The sequence below is a fragment of the Suricata suricatta genome, chromosome 14, assembly GCF_006229205.1.
Source record: "Suricata suricatta isolate VVHF042 chromosome 14, meerkat_22Aug2017_6uvM2_HiC, whole genome shotgun sequence".
Lineage (NCBI taxonomy): Eukaryota > Metazoa > Chordata > Mammalia > Carnivora > Herpestidae > Suricata > Suricata suricatta.
Window position 1 is genome coordinate 13,544,797 of NC_043713.1, and position 21,692 is coordinate 13,566,488.

At 36.4% G+C, this 21,692-nt stretch overlaps 1 protein-coding gene across 8 annotated transcripts in view; it reads right to left on the reverse strand.

Annotated features, from left to right (window-relative positions):
- Positions 1 to 21,692, reverse strand: part of RELCH (RAB11 binding and LisH domain, coiled-coil and HEAT repeat containing) — a 110,616-nt gene that overhangs the window by 20,675 nt on the left and 68,249 nt on the right. For 3 of the 8 annotated variants that reach the window (XM_029921786.1, XM_029921788.1, XM_029921783.1), the window contains 9 exons: positions 19,129 to 19,285; positions 18,409 to 18,532; positions 16,627 to 16,675; positions 14,093 to 14,172; positions 10,194 to 10,300; positions 9,160 to 9,259; positions 4,069 to 4,151; positions 3,225 to 3,288; positions 1,690 to 1,828 (listed from right to left, as the gene is read on the reverse strand). In XM_029921786.1, coding sequence (XP_029777646.1) covers positions 1,690 to 1,828; positions 3,225 to 3,288; positions 4,069 to 4,151; positions 9,160 to 9,259; positions 10,194 to 10,300; positions 14,093 to 14,172; positions 16,627 to 16,675; positions 18,409 to 18,532; positions 19,129 to 19,285 — 903 coding nt within the window. Of the gene's footprint in view, positions 1 to 1,689; positions 1,829 to 3,224; positions 3,289 to 3,491; positions 3,575 to 4,068; positions 4,152 to 7,367; positions 8,646 to 9,159; positions 9,260 to 10,193; positions 10,301 to 14,092; positions 14,173 to 16,626; positions 16,676 to 18,408; positions 18,533 to 19,128; positions 19,286 to 21,692 lie in introns of those variants that run through there. The other 5 variants (XM_029921785.1, XM_029921784.1, XM_029921789.1 and 2 more) reach the window with 5 other exon arrangements.

Sequence of the window (21,692 nt, forward strand, 5' to 3'; positions counted from 1 at the left end):
CTCTCTTCCTCTACGCTCCTATCAGCGACTATCTCTGAATACAGATGGACAACAGTATGGCGTCCTCGTCAATATGGGTTCTACTTTACCGTTCGCCTTATTAATATAGGACATTAAATTCCTCAGGGTAAAGTTTTAAAGAAAACTTTATTATACCTATTTTACTATTGGTTTGTTATACCTATTCAAACGGTGGAAACGTCTATCCTCAATGTCTCCCCAAGCCAACCTTTGTTATTTTGGGACCAATATGAAAAAAAAATGTTTTTCTTCTCTATGATGCATGATCTTTCCTTTGAATGCACACAACAAGGTTAGATCCTATTCTATAGAGTTATTAACTCGACCACACAGCACACACCAATGACTCAATGCCTAGTTAGCTGATTCCTTGGTCCTAGAGCCAAGACTTAGTCTCTCCACTTCAGAGCAATGACATCCTCAACAAAGCTGGTCAAAGTACCTACAGAGTTTGTACTAGGTTCACCTATAAATTTGATGTTACAGTACATAGAACTATCCCTATTGTTAACTAAAATACCAACACTTTTCTTGTTAACTAATTGTGAAATATTGCTATTTTCACCTCATGGTATCAACATTATTACCCATTAAAAAGATAACCTCGTGATTGTTGTTTCTGCTTAAAAAAATTTTATTTTAATGTTTATTTATTTTTGAGAGAGAGAGACACACAGAATGTGAGGGGGGGAGGGTCAGAGAGAGAGGGAGACACAGAATCTGAAGCAGACTCCAGGCTTTGAGCTGTCAGCACAGAGCCCAACACGGGGCTTGAATGCACGAACTGTGAGATCATGACCTGAGCTGAAGTCGGCCCCTTAACTGAGCCATGCAGGCACCCCTCATGATCGTATTTCTGTAGCTTGCTAAGTGTCATGCCCTCGAAAGACCTTTTGGACACTGCCGTCCAAATCCTAAAAATATTTTTTATATATTAAAAATATCAGGCTGGATATGCAACAGCTCGACCATGGGAGAATCAAGTTTTGTACTAGAAACCAAAATGACCTAAGAAGCCATACTTGTGGTCCTTTTTGGAGCATGTCGAATTGCTAAAAATTAAAGGACTAAAGTACAGCAGTGAGTTAACTGACATGCTTTTGGAGTAAAAATTACTGGATGATTTGATGCCACTAACGGAAATTACTGCCATAAAAGCTAAGGCCCACAGTAGAAGAGGTGTTATAGAAACTAGAGAAAATGCTTTAGCAGATAATCGTGCAGATCATTTAGTAGATCAAAAAGCTAGGCAATAAAACAAAATCATTTATCATAGCAGAATGGCATGGTAAATGCAAGAAAAGCATATTTTCCATCAGAACATGTCTAGAAACACAAAAATTTCCTTAAAAATGAGAATTAAATAATAAGCTCTAAATATAACTCAGCATAGTGTTTTGAAATTCTGTTATTTAAAAATGTTTTAAAAATGATTTGGAAGTATTTATGAGTTACTTTTCACATGTGTTACAATAATCAGTGTATAGTATAAAACCCATCCAGTAATATTACTGATCACTTCACAATAATCAGCTTGGTTCATGTTTACCCTTCAGCATGCAGGAGATAAAATGTACGAGGGTTTTAGTATACAACAAATCCCAAGAGGAGCTTCTGGTTTTGATCTTACATTACAATTCAGAAACAAAGGTAAAAAATGCAACTTACACTCATCTCGGAATCTTGGTTCTGCATTCGGCCCAACTCTACCAAATGTTTTTATGATCTCTGTATGCAAAGAATACTGGTCTTGGTACTGCGGATCTTCCAGAAAAGAAGCCAACTGCATTTTCACTCTTTCCAGCAACTTAAAATGAGATATTTTACAGTTACTTCAAAGCATTTTAAAAACTGAGTGGAGTTGTTAAAGAGAAAGATACACATTAAACATGGCTTTCAGCGTGGGTTCAAATGATTTATATCAACAGGACAGTAGAAACCTGGAATTTAACGGCACATTTTTATTTATGCTGGTTAATTCTCCTTTCTTTATTTTTAGAAAATATAAATATTCCCTTAAGAATTATAGAAACAAAAGATCACACGGTATTTAGAGAAAAACAGTATTTATAGTGATTTTGTATCTAAAATTTAATTCTAAAACCAATCACAGCAAGTTACCCAATTATTCACCTTCTGAAAGCAATGAGTCATTAATGACTTATATCTTACTCACATTTCCTTAAAAGACATTTTTATTTTAGGATTTAAGAATATGTTGAAATTCTGCCAAGACTGCAAGCTTTGCAGAATGATACTTTTTAACGTTGCTTCACAAGTGAAATACATATGGAAAAAATGGAAAACTTTCCCCCCCACTATAAGTAACAAAGTTGTTTCATTTTTATTAATTAGAAAATCTGTATGACAAAGGAATTTCATAAAATAGTGTTTCTTTTTTGGGGGGGGTAAAATGTGTATTTCCATTTAAGTGGCTATGTAATATATCCACACATGATTTATTTTCTAATCCATAGGGTTTTTCATTTGTATAAAAACGTGTCCAATTTGATAATAAAGAATGAAATTCTGATACTAATTCTGAGAAGTGTCTTAGAGTTAATGTTGCAGATAGAACCTAAAACACTTGAAACTAAATCACAAGTTTCTAAATCAAAATGCACTTTTAGGGAGAAAGACCTTGACAATCTCCTGACGTGGGCATGACGGGTTGTCACCGTGATGTGCCCTGACAAGAGGACACCAGCCCACTAGACCTGCACATCAAAGACGTGGTTGCGGAAATAGAAGTGTCCTCTGGCCTCCATTTGTGAAACTCAGACAGGCTTGTGGTCCTAAAGTTATCTGGCAAATTGTCTTCAAATCTGTGCAAACTGGCAACCAGGAATTTATGTAAGACTATCAGGAGTCTACTGGATAAGAGAAGGCTTTGGAACTAGATCTGGTTTGAAGGATTATTCACTACTGCCATACTCAGCGAGGCTTAAAATAGAATGTCTAAGAGTTGGCTTGTACTAAATTCTCTAATTGAGAAGTAAGACTAAAGATTTCCTTAGGACATGACAATACACTTTGGGTAAGGCTATTTTGTCTGTAAATCCTGATATATTCCTCTGGCCCACAATGAATTAAGAGATACAGGAAGAGGTATAATTCTCCCTGTCCCCTACCACTGAGTGCATGGATGGTAACACATCATCCCCTCAACAGTGCATAGATAATACATTTCAGTCATTTCCTACCTCTCTTTGAATGACCGTTTCCATAATAGTCCCAAAGGCCGGAATTGTGGCAATCCTGACAGAGCTGTTAGAATTAAAAAAGAAAGAAACTGAAACTTTTTTTGAGGTGAAAAGCTGATTATTAAAATGTGTATCAAAGTAAGTATAAGGTAAATATACTGTATTAGTCTCTAGCAATGACAAATTAAATTAAAAAAAAAAGCAGACCAAGAAGAATGCTCAAAAAGACAGACAGGATAACTTAAGGTCGCAGTCTGTGGAACTCACAATTCAGGATCACTGGACAAGGTGACAAGGGCCGGAGCAACCCGCTTGTCAACTAACGCTTCGCTCATGCCTCGAAGAGTCAGCTGTAAACCAGTCAACATGCAATAAAAAATGGTTTGGTAAACTGGAATGAGAACTGGGTTAGCTGTGAGTGGGGGCGGGCAGGCCGACTCACGGGCCTGTCTCGCTTTAGTCACCCTCATGAGACATTAAAATGTTAAGCCTTTGGTTCATGCCACTGTACTTACTGGTAACAACATGTTAGTGAGGTTAGCAGAGCATCCTTTCTCGGCCTGGAAGAAATAGTCCATCAGCGTATGTTAAGTTTTGGAAATGTTTACTGAGAACACGATTAATGTATCCTTTTCAATACATGGCCTCCAAATGTGAAGGCAGACTCAAAAAAAAAAAGATACATCAACAGTAAAACAAAATTTAAAATCAAGTGAACATAATCCAGTAGTATTATTTTGAAGAGAAAAACCTATTCTTTGATGAATTTGAAAGCTGATGGTTATTTCTTGATAGGCACATTTTGAAAGGGATGCTGGATGTAAAAGGCAGGGATGACACTTACATTTCGGGGTCACTGGAGAGAGTAATGAGAGCAGGAACCACCCTCTGAGCTACCAGAGTTTCATTCACCCCCTTCACCAACAGCTGATTGGTCGGCACAGGGGGGTTCACAGGTGATGCACGGAAAGAGCAAACACAGTGCCGCGGGAAGAGGAAAGGAACAACCAAGAGAAAGAGAGAAAACACAAAAGCAAAACCAAAATTAGAAGCTAAGCAAATATTGCTACTAGAGTGCTTTAATAAAGGGAGAGAATGCTTAGGAGGAAAACGGAGCTGAAGTAGCCTAGCAGTCCACGAAAACAGTTTGTCACCCATTCAATGGCAGTTTGTACTTTTGGTCAAAGTCTCCATACAATTTCCACGTTCAATTAAAAAACAATTTAAAAGAAAGCCTTTCTTTTTCTTTTTCTTTCTGGATAAAAAGGAGAAACGTACTGGGTTCTATAGTTAAAATTCCTGAAGAAAACCTGGTGTCCTTATTATTATGACCACATGGTATAAACTGGACTGTTTTTAAACGAAACTCACAGGGCTGGCAGCCACCACTGAACTGCTTCTGATTGTTCTATGGCAAGTCAACTGAAACATCACCAGAAAACTCCCAACCTTTTACATCACGTAGCTTTCTGTTTTGAGGCACAGAGACACCTAACACAGCCTGAGTGGAAAGTATTACATGTGGGAATGAGACCTGGGTTCAGACTCTAGCTCTCCACTTACTAGCAATGTGGCCTTAGATGCGTAATCTCTTGAAACTCAGTTTTCTCATCTGAAAATGGTGATACTGCTACCTGCCTTAAGGAATCATTGTTCTACTAACTGTACAAAATATGCCTAAATATTGTGTCTGACAAAGATTAGACATTCAAGAAATGTGAGTTTAATTATTATGCGTACAAGGATATAAGATTTATGATACATTGAAAAAAGAAACTGTTAGTTAGAAAACTGTTTTGGCTGGTCTAAGTAGTTGACATTTTAGTGTTTTTATTTATTGTTTTACATTTTCCTAAAAGCTCAAATGAATAAGAAAATAAATATGATAAGCAAGTTAGACCTTTTTCTATAATCTAATGGTAAAATAATTCATTTAGCAACCAACCCTAAATCTAGAACAGGGGGACAATAGTGAGTTTTACGCATTTTGTTTTTATAAGGGCGAAATATCTTAGGGTGCCCGGTGGCTCCGTCAGTTAAGCGTCGACTCTTGGTTTCGGTTTGGTTGGGGAACCGGAAGGCTGTGTAGGGCTCCGTGTGATGGCGGTGTGGAAGCTGCTAGGGATTCTCTCTCTCCTCTCATTCTGCCCCTCCTCCTGCTCATGTGTGTTCTCTCTCTCAAATAACATTAAACAAAATTATTTAAAAAAAAAGGGCAGCATCCTAATCCTACCTTCTCAATTTCAGAATTTAAAAACAAATTACTTCTGAATGCTCATCAATCTGGTCACTTTGTAACGGAACGAGGCCTCACAGAAGATGGAAGACGCCGTGGAAAGTTTGGTGACAAAACCCCAACATTGTGTGCACGGTAACACATTCTTCCCATGCGCCCTATCAGAGACAGCGGAGCTCACTTTACATGAAGCTTCTTAATTTTACAATAATCTGTTACCATTTAACAACTGATTCCTTTTAAAATCCACTTCAATATTCCAAAATAAATTTTATAAAAACACATGGATAATTAGGCTGGAATCCAATGACAAAAGAACTTCTGCTACCACCTTAAACATTCCAGTGTCAGGCAGAAATACATAGGGGAAAGAAGCTCAAATACTGTTAAATGAAATTTTCTTCTCTGTACCTTTTCATAAATAAGATAGCTTAGATCTGAATCAGTAACGTGTATCTTAAAATGTCTGCTACCTTGTGCCAGCCAAAAAGCATTAAAAAAAAAAAAAAGAGGGATAATCTAGGGGGCAAGTTAGTTTTTCATTGCTCTGCAGTTTTAAGTGTGATTTCCTTATTAAGCTAGAAAATCAAAAAGCAAAATTTAAGAATTAATCAATCGTTACACACTTCATGTACAGCGTGCCATTTGATCTTTAAACCTGATGAGCTAAGTACAATTATTATCAATGTTTTAACAGATGAAGGAGAAACTGAGCCTTGGAGAACAAGTTAAATAACTTGTCTAAGGTTTCAGAGGCAATAAGAAGCCGAGTTAGAAAATGGACTCAGTGATGTCTGTCTCACAGCCCGGGCCTTCTTTACGTTGACCTACTGTTACATGCTTAGCTCCCTTTTGACTGACAGGAGAAATCATTATATGAAGTTCTCTTCTGCATCTTTTGGGAAATCCATTATGTCACATGATAAAGTTTCTTACAAATCAATTTCAACAACAACCTGTCACTTCAAAAAGTAATATATTGCTTCTTATTTAACAAGGGAAATAATATGACAAACTGGATTTGTCCTTTTTGTCTGCTGTCTGAAAACTTAAGAGCTATATTTCGTGTTTAGTTTCACAAAGTATTTCATGTGATGCTCCAGGTAGATCTATTTCTTGCTTTCTTCCCTATAGTTTCTGGTCTCACATTAAAATTTCTCTTTTCATTATAAATGTCCTTTTTTAAAAAGTTTTATTTTTGAAAGAGAGTGTTAGTAGAGGAGGACAGACGATCCAAAGCAGGCTCTGCATGGACAGCAGCGAGCCCAATGCAGGGCTTGAACTCACGAACCATATCAGGCTGTGAGCTGAAGTCGGATGCTCAACTGAATGAGCCACCCAGGTGCCCCTAAATGTCCTGCTTTTTATGTTTTTATTTTGAATTAACTTGTTTGGATGGGGGGAAGGGGATGGGCACAATTATAAATTATAATGTATTACTATAAAAACGTCTTATAAAACACACTGATTTTTTTAATACAATTTTGCTCAATGTTAAGAGTCACTGACAAAAAGTAACTTTAATTTTTTCTACTGAGTTTTACTGGCATGATCAGTGAAAAAATTTTTTTTATCACAAATGAGTTGGAAAAAATATTGAAATAATTCTCTCAATTGGATTCAAGTTCATAATCAACCTGAAAGAACACTGAAGGGGCGCCTGGGTGGCTCAGTTGGTTAAGCATCCGACTTCGGCTCAGGTCATGATCTCATAGTTCCTGAGTTCCAGCCCCGCATCAGGCTCTGTGCTGACAGCTCAGAGTCTGGAAGCCTACTTTGGTTTCTGTGTCTTCTTCTCTCTCTGCCCCTCTCCAACTTGTGCTCTGTCTCTCTCAAAAATAAATAAATGTAAAAAAAAAAAAAATAGTAAAAAAAAAAAAAAAAAAAAAAAAGAAAGAACACTGAAAACTGCCGAAGCATAGGTATAATTTCCAAACCAGCACTGATTGCAAACATAGAAACCAAAACCAGACACAAGCCACATATAAGAAATAAGGGAGAAAGAGCCCAAAAACAAATAAAAAGAGAAGATGTTTCATTTTATTTAAATTGTTGTCATTTATACGGTACGCTTTACCAGTGAATATGTAATTTGAGAAACAAATCGTTTAAGAGAAAAAAGTAGCTTTAGGGTCTTAGAATAAAATCCTATGAAGACAGTGTATTAAAGACATAGTTCTTTGTATCAAAGGATGCATTTTTCTTTCATGGATGACTCTTTTCAGCATGCTGAATAATCAAAAATTATTTATACCCACAGGAACTTATACTGCACATGAATCTGAATTTTAAATTTGGGATTCACCTTGACAAAGAACACTTGATTATAGTTTTTTTAAATCAAATTATGTGCAATAACTGAAGGAGTAACATGGACAGAGATTTTCAACCTCCTGGTAAGACTGGAATTTTCTTTACATTCCACATATCCATTTTAAATATTCAAAAGTTCTAGAAGATACATATTTTAAACATACCAGTGCTCTATTCTTCAAATGGCAACTTATCTTAAATTGTGGAAAAATTCTGAAATTCAGGAAGAATTGAATTATCCAAATCTTTTTATGGAAATAAATGCTTTAAGATAGTTTAAGAATCATAAGCATATTAGGGATAATTTTAGCCTAGATAAATATGTATTCTCTAAACTATTACATTACTTTGTGAAATAATAGCCTGATAAGGAAAATAAAAATAATGTAACGATACCTAACCTTTATTAAGTTCTTATGTGCCAGACGCTGTTTTAAGGGCTTTACTAGTATTAGTTCATTTCATATTAACAAAAATCCTTTGAGATGGATAATTATTATCATTTTCATTTTGTAGATGAGGAAACTAAGGCACAGAAAAGTCTGAACTCGTCATAAGAGGCAGAGACAGACACTGAACCCAGACAGTCAGGCTCCATGGCAAGACTCAAGGGCAACCAGAACACTCTAAATCAATTGTTGTCTTCAAATACAAGTTCTAGAAAAATTAACCAATCAATAAATGAATGAATGAATGAATGAATGAATGAATAAATAAATAAAGTGAGCTTTGGCCTAATTTCCTCTATGATGGATATTTTGATTTTCAAAAGATAGGCACAGGCATTTCAATTTTCATACTTAACTTGGGTAGTTGGCAACTTACGAAAATCCAATTAAATTACATGAGCAGTCTCTTCTCTCTTAATAAGTCTATGGGCAGGTAATGTTTAGGGATGTTATTCCAGACATGATTTGTGAGGAAATAATCAAGGAGATGTAATCAACAAAGTAACTATTCCCATACTTGCAATAATTGATTTCTTAAAGTTATTCATGAATCCAACTGTATTTTACAATATTAAATGTCTGATATTGTTTTAGTTTATTTTAATAGCCCTTTATCTCAATAAATAGAAAAGTATATCATCAGGAAAGCTTTATATAAGGTAGAAATCAAAATAAGATTTAAAAGAAAATTTAAGAAGTAGAACTGAGAATAACATCCAAGGCACCAAAAACATACCAATATTTAAACATTCTTATATTTAAGTATCAAAGCTAAATTTCTGCCCCATCACACAGTACACAACTAGATCCTGTTCAATGCCATAAAATATACATCAACATAACATAGTATGCAAAGCCTTTAAAAATATATTCCCTTCTCCATCTTCCCCAAAAAACCCATTATAATCAGAAATAAGAGAAGAATCTGTTTATATACCTCAAACATTCTAGCAGCGGTGCATCTCACAAGCGCTGAAGTATGGACAACACCATACCATAAAACAGTTAATAATAACTCATGGTAGGCTGGATTTGCACTGTAAGAAAAAAAGTTAAAGGTGAGGGCCACAGTGTCTCTCTGATGTACTGATAAATACATTTGTAAGTAATATTAATGACAAAAATACTAGCAAAACATTTGAAATTACTCTGAATGGTTTAACAGGTTACATCCAAGATTCTTTAAAAAAGAGCAATCAAGTTGCCTTACAAAGCTACAAACTTTAAGCAAATTCAGGAATTATACTTTTAGGTTCTGTGAGCATCCACAATTCTGATAGAAATCTCAACTCTTTAATAGCATACAAGTTAAAATTATAAAAAATTAAAGAAATTTACCTAGGAGGAAAAAAAGAAAGCACTGGACTAAGAGTCAGAGAGGTAAGTTACAACCTCTGTGGGTCTTAATTTCTGCGTGTATAAAAATTGGGGAAGCAATACTTGTCCTACTTATGTCATGTGTTTATTGTAGGATCAAATCAGACGAATTCAAATCACCAATATGGAAGGAGAAGTTGGCTGTGAAGCCTTTCCAAATGCAAGACTGTGTTGTTAGTAAGGGCTGGAGCCGGTTTGCAATAAAATGACATTAACAGCCAGACGATGTGATTATGAGCAGGGTCAGGCGACGGGATGGAAAAAGGAGCTTAACGAACTTTCACTTGGGACTCCTTTTTCAGTTTTGGGAAACTAAATTTTCTTCAAATCTGACCTTTATTTATTTCTCCAACTGCTTCAAAGAAAACATACACGTCTGTACCATTTCTCCCACTCTTTTATTACAATGTGTTGATTATAAAATATTGAGAATGTACAAATAAGCAAAACCAAAAACTAAAAAAACTTCTTAGGCCTCAAAACCAAAAGATTTGGTGTGGATGCCAATATGTTTTGACGCAAACTATGTATTCTATAAACACAATTTTAAAACTTTGTATGAATTAAAAAATAAATATGAGCTATTATTTTTACCCCAGTTCCACAAAAGAAGCCTTCAAGCTGTCAAGAGGAGCATGCGACAGTGAAAGCAGGGTCATTACATCTTCTAAGAATCCCACCAACAGTTTCCGGTCTTCTTCCTACAAAGGATAAAGACTGATAATGAATTTCTAAGCAATCAGGTAGAACTAAAATACCAATTTCCACTTACAATTTGAAAATTTTACCAAATATGGGGAAATATCCAGTCTTAGAAGCATTTTAATTAATGATATTTATTAAGCATATGATCTATGATCACGATGGTAAAAGGGCAAAGACTGAATTGATTCATAGATCCTTACACTTGTGTTCATTACGGTAGCCACTCGCCACATGTAGTTTTGCAAATTTAAATTAAAAATTAAGTACAATAAAAGATTCAGTTCCTTAGTAGCACCAGCTACAATTCAAGTGCTTAATGGTCACGGGTGGCTAGTGGCTCCCCCACTGGACAGTTCAGATATAGATTACATCTGCGGTTGCAGAAAGTTTTACTAGACAGTCCTGCTTTAGAAAGTGAAAAGGTATATTCTTTTATTAATATAAAATATAAAAATTAAATTTTTATAAATTTTAGTTCCCTCTAATTTTGGCACTAAATATTTAAATACAAACTAGTAAAAGCTGTCCCCCTAGCAGAAAATCATTTCTAAAAAATTATCTTTGCAATGTATTAGTGGTGAGAAGCTACATGCCTGTTGAAATACAGAGTATTGTGGGGTTTTTTCTGTATCTTTTTTTTAAACTTTTTACTTATTTTTGAGAGACAGAGACAGCGTGAGCAGGGAAGGGTCAGAGAGAGGAGACACAGAATCTGAAGCAGGCTCCAGGCTCTGAGCTAGCTATCAGCACAGAGTCCGATGTGGGGCTCGAACCCACAAACCGTGAGATCATGACCTGAGCTGAAGTCGGATGCTTAACTGACTGAGCCACCCAGGTGACCCTCTGTATCTTTTTTTAAATTTTTATTTTTTAATATAATTTATTGTCAAATTGGCTAACATAGTGTATACAGTGTGTTCCTGGTTTTGGGGGTAGATTCCGGGGATTCATCGCTTACATACAACACCCAGTACTCTTCCCTGAAAGTGCCCTCCTCAATGTCCATCACCCATTTCCTCCTCTTCCCAGCACTCCTATCAACCTTGTTTGTTCTCTGTATTTAAGGGTCTCTTATGGATTTGCCTCCCTGTTTGCAGTCATATCCTTGATTAAAAAATAACCTATGTTTTCAAACTTTCTTTAAATATTTTTATGTTCTTTATTTATTTTTGAGAGACAGAGAGAGACAGGACAAGCAGGGGAGGGTCAGAGAGAGAGAGAGGGAGACACAGAATCCGAAGCAGGCTCCAGGATCTGAGCTGTCAGCACAGAGCCCGACGCGGGGTTGGAACCCACGAACCGTGAGATCATGACCTGAGCCGAAGCTGGAAGCCGGACGCTTAACCGACTGAGCCACCCAGGCGCCTCCAAACTTTCTTTAATTAACCATTATTTTCAGGGGCACCAGGGTGGCTCAGTCAGTTGAGCATCTGACTTCAGCTCAGGTGTGCTGACAGCTCAGAGCCTGGAGCGGGCTTCAGATTCTGTGTCACCCTCTCTCTCTGCCCCTTCCCTGCTCATGCTCTGTCTCTCTCTGCCTCAAAAATAAATAAACATTAAAATAAATAAATAAATAAACCATTATTTTCATAATCAGTGAAGTTTTTTCTCATATTGTACTCTATGTAAAGAAATATATTGTAAAAAATAAGTCTGCTACATTAAGAAAGTTAAAAAAATAACTGTGTATGTTAAATTAACGTGAGTCTATAAAGGAAGGGAATCTGACATTCTGTCAGGAAATAAATATATATAAATTAGAGCTAAGTTTTTTGTCATTAGTGATGTGTTAGGTCAACAATGAATTATTACTATATAGATCTATGAAGAACACTGGATTGCCACCAATCAGTTTCTTCTACATAATCAGGTTCATTTAGAATGAATAAAAGATTAAAAACAACAGAACGAATAAAGGATCGACCGAAGCAGTATCGGCACGAACACCATCCGAGCAGTTTTGGAAGACGACAGGGTCCTTCGTGTACAGCTTAGGACACTGACAAACCAGCATTACAGCATCATCGGACCAGAGACTTTACCCAATTTTACTTGCCTACTATGTCAAACACAAAGTAGACATAAAATTGGAAAACAAACTAAATCTGAAAACCCTAAAGTGTGAATTAAGAGCTATGGAATATACTTCCAAATGAGCATAGATTCTTCTAATCTGAAAATTTAGTACAATCGTATTTCTCATTTTTTATATCTCAAGACAAAAAATGTATTTGATTCAAGACAGTTTTAGATTAACAGCTATGCCCTCTATTGTGTCTGGCAGTATGCTAGGATTTAATCTCCATGAGTTTAAGAACAATAGAGACAATTTATTAAAGTTACAGGACTTAAAATACCCTACACACAAGAATTTGGTGTGTATTCATATTATGAGGCAGTGTTTGAAACTAGTGTAGAAAAGTTTAAAGGAATACTGTGCTACTTCAGCAGAAGTGGAGCTTCTGTTGAAAGGTATGTGATACTGTAGGACTATATTTTAAAACTGTAAGATGGCTCAAATCTGTTTTGGAAGAAGAGCACAATAAATATAAATTACACTTTGAATTCAAGGGGCAAAAGAAATGTTGGGTACTAATGGGGGGAAATGCAGGAAAAAAGGTCTTCCTTTTTGATTCTTAATTCTAAATTCTACTTATTTTTATTATTTTTTTTTTTAGGTAATCTCTATGCCCGGTGTGGGGCTTGAACTCATGACCCTGTGATAAAGAGTTACATCTTCTATCTACTGAGCCAGCCAGGTGCCCCTCACATTCTAATTTCTAATTTTTAAAAAATGTTTATTTATTTATTTTGAGAGAGCGAGCGAGCGAGCAGGGGGGAGAGAGAGGGGGAGAAAAAGAATCCTAAGCAGGCTCTGCACTGCCGGCACAGAGCCTTATTCTGGGCTTGATCTCATGAACTGTGAGATCATGGCCTGAGCTGAGATGAAGAGTTGGATGCTTAACCGACTGAGCCAGCCAGGTGCCCCTCACATTCCAATTATCCTGAATCCATACTTTCACCTTACTGGTGGGGCCTCACACTTAAAAATGACTGATATACCTTAATATATACCATGTGTTATTTCCTTAAAACAATGGTAAACAAAATGTGCTAGTCTGTTATATTGGTGATGACCAATGAACCACACTTCCTGACTCACGTCTTTGTTTCATGTCCTCTTTTGGAATCTGGGCTGGGCCCGTAACTTGCTGTAACTAAGAGAAGGCAATGGAGTAATGCGCTAATTCCAAGCCTGAGCTTTAACCTAGCAGATGCTGCTTTTGAGCTGAGGAGCCCAGAGCCACAGGTACTAAGTCTGGCTGTGCTGCGCCCGAGGCCCCGCGGGAGAGAAGGCCTAAGACGACGCGGAGACTGAAGCTCAGTCACCCTGGCTGACCTCCCTTCCACCCAAAAGCTTGAATGCAACATGAGGGACTGACCACCAGCAAGACCACAAAAGAGAGACCAAGTTGAGCAAAGTTCATGAGCAAATAAAAGGGTTATAATAAGCCATGTGTTTTAGGGTAATTTATTATGCAGTTACAATTAAGAAAAATAACGCATTATTAAAAAGCACTTCGCTAAAAATGATGATGCAGTATTCTACAGCATTTTGTAGTTTGCTCCACCTAACACATGTGCTTTATTTGTTATTTATTTGTGCAATCTAACACTTCCAACAAAATATCAAGAAGCACACAATCTCTAAATTTATTTGTTCAAGATTTGTTCAATGAAGACTTAAAGCACTTTTCCATTTTCTAGTAAAAGGATTTTCCCCTTACCTGAATATAACACGTAAGGACTCCTGTTGCATAAATGGGGACGGTAGCTTTAGTGAGGACCCCATTTCCTGCCGAGGAATCTAAAATCATTAAAATAATTTTAAAAATCTGTATGTATTTTAAATGTAAAGCAAAAAGTCAAATGCAAATTATACTTAAAATTATAACTGGTTACAAGGCTTATAGATGCATATTATCATTACTTTGGATAAGAATTTTGATTAAAATGCATATCCATGATTGTTGTGAAAATACAGCTCAATACTTTTTATAAAGCTGTTAGCATAAACATTTTTGATAGATGGGAAAGAGGTCTAATAACCAAAATGAGATGCTAAACTCCCATTTCCATACTCAGACATTAGAGCTTTCTTGAAGTTTCCTAAGTGCCAGTCCATACAAGCAGGTCTTAAATTTTTATGCTTTCAATCTATAATATTCAATAAAAGGTAAAGGCACTCAGCTAAAAAGAGGCAGCTGGAGATATATTATTTAATCTGCTTCCAGATATGAGATACTATCTAGTTTCCAGTACTAGTCTAGTTCCAGAGCCCCTCCTGCATCCTCTGCAGGGATTTTCAGCCAAATGACCCTGACTGTTTTTGTTGGGAAAATGCAGGCGAAGTAAATGAGAAGATGAGGGGAAAGCATTCCAACACCGGGAGAGTACCCTGTGACTGCTGTAAAACAAGATTATCTGTAGATGATTGCAAAAACGGAATTCCGGGGATGATGTGACATTATGCATGGCAACAACAGCTCTTGTTTGTTGTCCTTTAGGCACTATTTTAAGTGCTTTATATTAGCTTTTATGTATCGCCAAATCTCTCATTACTTTTTTCTATTTTTATATGGTTCGAAATTCTTTTCAGAAAATAGTACATAAAAAATTGAACTAACCGCCCTAAAGGAATTGTAGCAAAAAAGGAGGTTCCATTTTCACATCAATTAGTAGTCAAGGTTTATTTATGCTCTTGGTAAGAGTAACTTTTTCTTTGGGGGAGTACTGATATTGGGTGAGTGTGACAATGATAGCTGAGTGTTAAGTCTGAGGTTAGGAACATAGGCTTAAGTTGGATTCACAGACATACACTACATATAGAGGGATTAATAATCTCTTCCTACATGAAAAACTAAACACGAAAGCTAACTAATAATTCTAAAGCTGTCAGTCTTTAAAATATGTAAATATTCTTTACTGATTTATCATCAGAATTAATAACTAAACAGATAATACCAACTATTATGCATTCTAAACACTAACCCTTGAATGTATAAATTTTGGGAAGCATTTATCAAAAAAAATCTCATCATGTTTCAAACTTAAAAAGACATATTTATTCATCTGTAACTATCTCTGAGGAAAGCTCAAGACGGGTTTTCTAGATCCCTCAAATCAAATCACTAGGGTAGGATGGTGATAAGAATTATCTATATGTCAAAAACCAACCAAGTTAAAAAAAAACAAAGGAGGGCTATACATTTTCCTTCTGACATTTTCTACAATATATCCATAGAGACTAGAAAAATACATGGGAACTTAAGATCCATAAATAAACAAGTTCTTAGGCCAATGGTGCTGTAATTAGACTTAAGACAGATGAGTGAAAACTATTAACAGAGGGACTGGAATTGCCCATTCAAGTATGTAGTTTTTTAAATTTTTATTTATTATTATTATTTTTTTGAGAGAGAGAGAGAGAGAGACTGTGCGTCCATGCGCTCGTACGTGGGGGAGGAGCAGAGAGAGGGAGAGAGGATCCCAAGCAGGTTCTGTGCTGTCAGTAGGGCTAGATCTGATGACCATGAGATCATGACCTGGGCTGAAACAAAGAGCTTAATCGATTGAGCTACCCAGGTGCCCTCAAGCATGTAGTTTCATTTTAAAAACACAAATGCACATTTTCCATTCTCTTCCACTATACTTGATTTCATTTAAAAAGTTTTAAATAACTAATTATGAATTAGAGATCCTTTATTTTATAATTTTCAGTACTGTGAATATACCACTTCAAACCTCAAACCTACAAGGGTACAAGTACTCAGTTTGAGAAACTTAGCCTTAGGACAATTTAATTGCAAAGAAGGTAGATATTTCTATTCAAATTAATAAAGATTAATCTCACTACCATTTCATGGAGAAGAGGTAGATGTGACATAGTTATAAAAGCAAGAAATAAATTTTCCTTTTCACTTGTACTTGCTAGTTCATTTATACAATTTGAACACCATGAGTACAGTATTTTTCCTGAGTAAAGAGATTCAATTGTTTTTAAAAGTAATAACAAATGTGGGCGCCTGGGTGGCTGAGTCCGTTGGGCATCTGACTTGGGCTCAGGTCATGGTCATATAGCTTGTGCGTTGGAGCCCCTCATCAGGCTCTGTGCTAACAGCTCAGAGCCTGGAGCCTGCTTCAGATTCTGTGTCGCCCTCTCTCTCTGTCCATCCCCTGTTTGCCCTCTGTGTCTTTCTCTCTCTCAAAAGTAAATGTTAAAAAAAAATTACAAAAAAAGAGTAATAACAAATGAACTTACCAATGTTTTCTTCAGACAGTCTTAAAATCTCCTGGAACTGGGGTTTGACCTAAGCAATCCAAAGAAAAGACCCAAAAGGTTTCAGCCCAATGGATCAACCAAAGATTAAATAAATAAAATGTTTACTACTGCTACTACTATAGTCATTCATTCATTTACTTTGCTTTATGGGCCATTTAAGTGATCAGAAATATAACAATTTTTTTTTAGGTTTATTTATTTGAGAGTGAGAATGCACGCATGAGCTGTCCGCATGGCACCTGATGTGGGGCTCGACCTCACGAACTGTGAGAATACGACCTGGGCCGAAATCAAGAATCGGACACTAAACAGACTGAGTCACCCAGGAGCCCATTTATTTAGGTAGATATTATTATATGATTAGCTATACTTTTTAAAACTTTGCTATCTTTAAAAGGAATGAATAGGAAATTCCATTCACTTAGGGTATTCAATAAGTAACATTCATCATATAATATCCATCTGCTTAAATTTTAACTTAACTTCCTGAAAATTTAAATTTAAGCATCAAATACAGAATTTGCCTATAATGTTTTAAGCTCTTAAATGCTTATTTCAATTTCTTATTTTTAACATTATCCACAGATTTCAGATTTCAGGGCCCTGAAGTCAACTACTTACTGGTAAGTATTTAAGTAAACTTCCACTTACTTTTCTTTTTTAATAATAGCTACTTCTTTTGGAGTTGTCAAACCATTTTTGCCAATGTTGATAACCATAAAATCAAATTCTATTATGAGACGGTAGTGAAAAACGTAAAACGATCTTGTTTCTTCTACGGTAGCATCAAGGTCTAAGCGTTTGCCCCCTAGCGGCAGGTCAGGCATAAGAACTTAAATGAGGTGAAGCCCACCGTTAGAAGAGTAATCTGCAGCATCACACTCAGAGAACAAAAAGACCCTGAAGTAACTTCTGCATTGCCCGCATGCCAAGGCTACGCCCAGATAACTTAATTATTATAGGCCACAAATATTATAACTCTTTTTCTGAATTTTGTCCAGTCCGCTGTACCAAACCATTTTTCTTTAAAGGTTTAAATAACTACAGACTAAAGTAAGAGTTAATAGAAAACAGCTGCACAAAATTCTTACCTTTTAAACATCTTGATTAGCATTTGATTGTAACAACTGCATCTTTTTATGTTTTCATTAGCTCTCTAAAACACTGCCCTGACAATATGCTAGGCAAGACAAATGGATTAAAGATGAAATGGGGATTTAAGGGCGCTCCAGTTGTAATCTCTAAAACTGTCAAGTGCCCTGGATGTGCGGACGTGACAAATACTAGTTTCGGTAGTGAATGAAATACGCAGCGCGCATCTCAAGCGTCCACGCTATCCGAAGAGCTGGTCTTGCAGCAGGTCTTGGACAGAGGCCACCTTGCTTCCACAGCTGCCTGAGGTTTTGACCAAAGTTTGCTGGGCAAACAGCGGCTTCCTGAGTGGGGGGGGGGGCGGTGAGGCGGTGGAGGCGCATCAAAGGATCAGTGGGGTCCTCTGATGTGGCCTATGCTGGAAATCTGTAAGCTGTCTAGTGTGCAGATGTTACATCCAAATCTGGATACAGACTAAGTTTAGGCTAAATCATCTAAAAACGAATAAAGGTAAGAATATCACTGACTAGAATTTTCTTTTACTATCATAGCTTCCTAAGCTATTCAAATGTAGAGTTCATGCTTTTATTTACTCTGTTACAGCATTAGTTAACACATTACATTTCTATATCTCTTGCATATAAGAAAATATGGAATACAAGTTTTTACCTTAGTGTTTGTAAAAATTTTGCCAAATGTCCGGCAAAGGCGCCAGAAAAATCTGGAGAATTCATGGACACAGGCAGTTGAAGTAACATTAATTTTGCCAACTATTTCTATAAGTTGTGGCAACCTGAATGTGAAAGGAAAGAAGAATGGGCAGGGGATACATATAAATTACTGTTTCCTTGCCAATGTCTGAAACAACGCACATCTAACAACCTCTTGTTTTGCTTTTCACAGCCGGTAAAATTGCAAATCAAAGGAGTGGTTTGAGATGCTCTGAAAAGGTTTCAAGTTTATATTCTACTCTGTAAACTTCTTAAATCTTAACTGCTGGCCGTAAAATATATGGAACCTGAACGGCAGAGTTTTGACTATGGAGTTAATGAGACACAAATCACTGGATTTGACGCTTCACATTAGAGCTTGGCTAACAAAGGCATCCATTTTGGCTTCAAAAATGACAATCAGGATGTAGTTTAAAATCTGTCACCGCTATTAGACAACAACAAGACAGCAGACAGGTCCTTCTGGCATAATCTGGCTGCACCATCCTCACAGATAAACACCTACACACCCAGTGGTATAAATCTCTCCTAAGAAGGTTTACCACAGATAATGCTAAGTTAGTTCTATCTGGTCCCTCAGTGCCAAAGCTACGCCCAGGGAGCTATCTTCCATCAACTGCTGGAGGCGTACCAAACGGATGCGGAGGCGGGAACTTACAATTGATTGACAACCCACAGTAAAGTCTCCCAGCCTGTGGTACCCTCGTGCTCCAGCTGGTAGTCATAAAGCTGCAGCAGCACCGCCAACTGCTCGCGACTTCCAATTATAGTAGACACGTCTTGAAGAGGCGACATAGGCCGAGGGAACCTAGTCACTATAAATAACAGAAGTAAAATCAATAATGTGAAAATGGCAGTTTGTGAAGCTAACTATTCTCTGAAAAGGAAAATAAGATTCTGTCTCCCAATATTTAATTGCTTATTATAAACTTTAGAAAACTAAAATATAGTAATCAAATAATTTTTTAAAAAATAAAACAAATTCTTGTCACATGTAAACAAATGAACACATCTCAAAAATTAAGATTTTGGGAGACTAGTTAATAAACAAATACTGTAATGAAACAGTTTGCTAATGAAGAGTAAAATTTCATTTGGGTTAAATTAAAGTTGGCCCAAAGATAAAACATTAGCTAAAACATGGATTTGAATTTGATTAAAAAACAAAAAAAAAAATACTTGTAATGCTACCAGACTATGACAATGAAATAGAGAACATCTTGATGGCTACTAAATGGATAACATAACCAACAGCCCGTTAACTGTTAGAAACTCCCAATTGCCCAACAACTCCTAATTTCCTAAAAGATGCAAAAATACAGAATTTTCTCAAAACATATTAATGGCTTAATAATTATTATTAAACTAAAGAGAACATGAAATATACATAATTGTTAAAATGTTCAAACACATACTTAAAATGTTATGGTCTTTATAAACTGCCCAAGACTTTTAACAATACGTTAAAGACAGATAAAGGTCATCGCTTGCTAGCTGAACTCTCCTATTTGCTATCATATTATACCAAGCACCAAATAAATGAGTTTGGGTAAGATGGTATCTCTCACTATCTGAGGTTTCTGATTGAATTCTCACTGTATCTCAACCCGGAAATAAACAGATTTGGATTGCGAAGGACATTTGTACTTCTTACAGAAATATATCATGTCAAAGCAAATCTGATATAATTTCAAACAGGGTTATATACTACTTGTCACAATCTGCTGCACTATGATAGAATGAATATCATTCGTTCATAAATATTAACCAACTATTGAAAAATAATAGAACAGTTTAAAGTAAAATAGATATGTCAAGATTAACTACAGAGAAAGTGAGGTCTAAAGATTTAAAGGTAGGACCAACAGAAGCAAAATAGTGTCAAAAAATAGCAATTATTTGGATAACTCAATTATTACAGGTAAGTAAACAGAATGGTTCAGGAGTCTCAAAACATTGTTCTATTTAACAAGATTTTTAACAATATAGAACTATGGTAAGGTCCCCAGAATGTCATTTCAGTAGGATAGCAAAATACCAGCATTTTATTGTCAACAAAACAATCACAATTATCCCAAAGTAACAGCTGTTACGACTCTTTAGTGTATTTCCCTCTCACTAGAATGTAAGTTCTATGAAAGCAGAAAGTTGTGCCTGTTTTATTCATGGATGCATCTCAAGTGTTTAAAATAGTGCCTGATATAAATATTGGCTACTGCTGTAGAATAAATTGGTAATAAAAATATTTGTGTGTCTCTTATTTAAGAGAAAACAAATCTTTACTTAGAATAAATGATATCCCCAAAATATGGATGTATATATAGTAGACATATAGACATGGATATATAGACCCTACACAAGAATATAATATTTTCTCATTTAAAATAATTTATAACCAAGAAGTGGGTGTAATAACATTAACAATGCTGGCTGCTGTTAAAAGTCAGAGTGTCATATTCCGTCTAAAAGAATTACAAAGGAAAGGTTATTTTTGGTATGATGAAGACATAATCCCAAGAAAAGGTCACATAAACACTGGAAGAAATATATACAGGATGGTAAAGCAGTTATTTCGACAATTTTCATCTAATCCCGAGCACATGCTTGGCATCAGGTAACATTCCAGAGTTATTTTTTATAAATGAATGACTGACTGACAGCAAATGTTATAGGTTAATCTACGTACCCTCCTAAAAATTCCGACATTGAGGTCCGAACATCAGAATGTGTCCTTATTTAGAAGCAGTGTTGCTGCGGACGTAATTAGGTATGGTGAGGTCACACTGGAGTAGGGTGGGCCTCTCATCTAATATTACCAATCTCATAAACAGGGGAAGTTTGGACATACAGACAGGAACAGAGAGAGAACGGAACAATGAAAATGAAGGCAGAGGCTGGGGTGATGTGTCTGTAAGCCAAGGAATGGCAAACTGCTAGCAAGCCACCAGAGGCAAGGACGGAGGCACGGGACATTATCCTCAGAGCATCAGAAGGACCCAAACCTGCTGACTGCGTGATCTGAAACCTTGAGCTTTCTAGAACCGCGGAACAATAGATTTCAGTTTGTGGAATTTGGTCACGGCAGCCCTAGCACACCAATATGGCAGGACAGAAAGAGAAAGAGTGGGAATTCGGCAGGAAAGCCCCTAGGCAGACAAAGAGCCTTAATATATGCAGGGGTGGAGCCTGAAGCAGTCAGCTGTGGACGCTTTATGAAGACTT